Raw genomic sequence first — 4,118 nt, forward strand, 5'->3', positions numbered from 1 at the left:
TGTGTGTGTGTGTGTGTGTGTGTGTGTGTGTGTGTGTGTGTGTGTGTGTTTTTGTCTACATGCATGATTTTAGACGGCAGCAGGAAATCAGATACGCCTCTAAGCAACCATGACCCTCGCACAGCTGTGCAACTTCGCACTGCACTGAAGAGGCTGAAGGAAATAATGGAGGGAAAGAGCCAGGTATTCACATCTGATCTCAACCTTTACAAACACTTTTCTTTTGCTACATTTGTACATCTCGATATATCTTAAATGTATTGTATAGTAAATGAACCAACACAGCAGTAAACCCACTTTTGCCAAGCACATTTAAGATATTTGGATTCCGTGCCGTGGCAATTTGAAAAGCCTTGCCATAAGCTGAACCTGTGCAGTTTGGCTTTGTGGATGGAAGCAGCGTGCTGTGGTTTCTGTTCCTTCAGGACAGCGATCTGAAGCAGTACTGGATGCCAGACAGCCAGTGTAAAGAGTGCTACGACTGCAATGAGAAGTTCACAACCTTCCGCCGCCGCCACCACTGCCGACTGTGTGGCCAGATCTTCTGCAGCCGCTGCTGCAACCAGGAGATCCCCGGAAAGTTCATGGGCTATACGGGTAAGTGACACACTCAACATGAGTTGCTGTATTTCTCAATTAAAAGCCGGGTCTCAATCACACAAAACAAGGTGCTTTCCATATAATGTACATTTTCATTGCTTTGATATAATAAGTTCAGCAATATAAACATGCTATTCAACCCTTTAATGTCGGAGACAAATGGTATTTTGTAGAAACAAACGTGTCACAAGATGGCAGCAGCTACATTTGAAGTGTACTGTATTAAACCGTGCTAGGGTTGGGCAAGAAGAGCGAGCGCTATGGCGTTTAGTCAAGAAAAAGTGTGCGTTATTATATGGCTACGACTAGTTAAGTTTAGGAAAAACATTGGGGTTTGGATTTAAACATTACCGTGGAACGAACACGCGTTTACTGTAAGTAAAAGTATAAAAATGAGAAAAGGCTGACTGGGTGCAAGTGGAATTTCATCATCCCGAGACAATCTGAGTTCAGTGGTCTTTGCAACTCTGCCCCTCCAAAGCGGAAACGTCAAAACATCATAGTTAACCACTCGGTACGCATAAGGGTTCAATTTAGGAAACACTTTGGGCTGCAAGGAACCTCTGTCCTACCCCCTATGAGGTCTAATCACATGTTTCCTCCCTCCTGCCCAGATCCTTCATTCCTACTATGAATCAACAAATGGATTAGAGCCATTCATAATGCATACATAGAAGGTACATTTGCGCGTTTTTCCCAATTATCTGAATTTTATGACTTACCTAAGAGCCATTTTTTTTCTGTTATTTGTTGGTCAGGAGCTTTACAAAAAAAGACATTTGGTTCATTCCCAGATAAACCCACCCAATCACATACTGATGATATCCTTGCATTGAAACTTCATCGGTAAAGGATTTATCTGGCGGATTTATGATCTCATCAACAATATCAGCCCATACCTCACTGAACACTTAAAAGAAGCCCGGGACTCCAATCTTGGAGTAGTTTAAACAGATAGCCAATGGGACTCCATTTTGGACCTGATACACACTTCTTCCACAGCCGCTAAACATGGCTTAATACAGTTGAAGGTTGTGCACAGGGCCCACTTCACTAATGCAGTCGATATATTGCCCCGTTCTACCCGACCCAGTCTGTGCCGACTTTGGCGTAACACCAGGAAAATCTCAGGCTCATCTACCAGATAATGCCGATGTGATCATAGCATTTTCCACACTCATGGCTAGACGTCTAATCCTTTTAAAATGGAGGCAACAAGCTCCCCCATCCCCCCATGTTTAGGTGTTTTTTTGTATTAACCTTATAAACATATACAAAAAATTATATGTATGTATTATATGTCATAATATATATTACATTTTGCGAGTTGTTGCTTATCTTTGGTAATAGCTGGATCACTTCTGGCCACAACCCTACGCGTGTCACTGAATATTTCCGTAATACGACCCTGCAAATGTTTCACAATAAAAGCCTAATATAAAGTCCTGGTACCCTCTTCAGTTAAGGTAATTAAAGGCCCTGGCCTCTTATAAGTTATAAGTGTATCATAACATCACTGATTCATTTAGTTGTGGAGTGAAAACCAATTCAAACACTCTTCCTTTCCCGTGTTGTTTCTTGTCTCTCGGACTTCTCTGAACCCAGGAGACCTTCGGGCCTGCACATACTGCCGTAAGATAGCGCTAAGCTACGCTCATTCAGCGGACTCTGGCTCCATTGGAGAGGACCTAAGCGCCCTGTCGGACTCGCCCTGCTCTGTGAGTGTGTTGGAGCCCAGCGAGCCCCGGACACCTGTGGGTGGACGTAAGGCCAGCAGGAACATCTTCCTGGAGGAAGACCTGACCTGGCAAAGGTGAACACACACACACACACTGCTGCCAAATTAGCCTACATAGAAAAAAACATACAAACATGTTTGTAATATATTTACATTGTGTTTGACTGTGAATCAAACCTGGTGATGAAATTGTTAAAAGATTACCAGATTTATTTTCCTCAAATAGAATCAGAAAGAAGCCCTCATGCCTTATTCCTCATTCTTCATTCCTCCACCCTTGTAAAATACCTCCACCTAGATTAGATTAGATTAGACTTTATTCATCCCACAACGGGGACATTTTGTTATTACAGCAGCAGCATTTTCTTCAATAACAGCAAAAAACAAAAACACACAAACAAGTAAACACACAAGAAATCCAGGCAAACAATAGACAATGATTATATGGCAGACTGAAAGTAAGCAAAATGGCGTCAAATAAAGGTATTTTAAAGTGCGGTTGCCATGATATAAGAAACAATATTGCAGTGTAAGTGACGGTAAAATTAAATTGAATGTGTAATTAGAGTAATGAAGCAAGAGTTGGTAGCATAAAATAAATTATATTAACCTGGGACCATAAATGTGACTTAGGGCTGGGCGTTAACTTCTTCCATCCCGATATATACAGTAGTTAATTTCAAATGGGGATAAAGATACAGATCACGATACAGCATGTTTTCTGGTAAACTTGCTTTAGCCCAGTTTGACTGCATTTTTTTGACATCATGATAGAAATGAAATAGTGTGTATGGTCTCATGGCCCAGCCCTACCTCCACCCATCATGGTGCCTGTGTACATGCAACAAAAATCCTAACTTTCACATCTCGTTTGCTGTTGTCCCGATTTGTTCCTTTGTCCTGTTACGATTTTGTCATGTCATGATGGAAACACGCTGCCCTAGTTTTTCTTCTCAGTCTCGTCCATCTGTGCTTGCTCTTTTTCTGTCTTGATTTTCTGCTTTTTTTCAACGTGTGCGTGTGTGCTTTGTACAGTATGTCCTGTACCCTGTGCATGGTCAAGACTCATGAAACTGAATCAGAGCCTGGCATGTTTGATCAGTTAGCCCTGACTGAGAGGAATTAACTGCAACAGCATGAAGTAGGACTCATAAAGTAAGATATGAAGAAGACTCGCTGGATGCTTTGCAGCATGTGATCTGTCAGGCCAACCGTGCTGGGTGGAAAACTGTCTCTAATTATTAATTAAAGAAGAAAAGAGGGAACATCTAATTTTGGAAGCTTTAGCAAAGCATGAAAACTGGTCTAATCTTCCTCTTCAAGTTACTTTTTAACTAATTGTTGATTTCCTTTTTTAAAGATTCATTAACGATGCACACAACAGGCTTATTGTTAAATGAATGTTTAAAGACATCTTTGTTTAATACGACAAAGTTCATGAGTTTTATAACCCTGAGCTTGTTTCCTGCTGTTGTTTTGAATCGGTGAGCTTCCGGCTTATTTTCTCTATTAACCTGCTTCAAAGACAATCTGTTTCCTCTCTCTCTCTCTCTCCTGGCATAGAAAAACTCCTATTGGGATGAGAAAGAAGTGAGTCTTGCTGTTTGTTTAATTCATTTTTCACATCTTTCTGATCTTTTGCTGTCTGTAAGTAAAAGCTTTCTAGGGCTGTAAAGAATATTATCACAGAAAGTGTATTGTATTGGATAATGGATTGTATTATATTGTTGAGGTGTATTTACTCAGGTGTGTGTGTGTCTCTCTCTCTCTCTCTCTCTCT

At 40.9% G+C, this 4,118-nt stretch overlaps 1 protein-coding gene across 1 annotated transcript in view; it reads left to right on the forward strand.

The window, feature by feature from the left end:
- pikfyve (phosphoinositide kinase, FYVE finger containing) overlaps positions 1-4,118 on the forward strand; it is a 41,713-nt gene that overhangs the window by 6,650 nt on the left and 30,945 nt on the right. Inside the window, 3 exon segments of the mRNA XM_032515167.1 lie at positions 74-183; positions 426-597; positions 2,206-2,413. Coding sequence (XP_032371058.1) covers positions 74-183; positions 426-597; positions 2,206-2,413 — 490 coding nt within the window.

Source organism: Etheostoma spectabile, chromosome 5, assembly GCF_008692095.1.
Source record: "Etheostoma spectabile isolate EspeVRDwgs_2016 chromosome 5, UIUC_Espe_1.0, whole genome shotgun sequence".
In the NCBI taxonomy this organism is placed as follows: domain Eukaryota; kingdom Metazoa; phylum Chordata; class Actinopteri; order Perciformes; family Percidae; genus Etheostoma; species Etheostoma spectabile.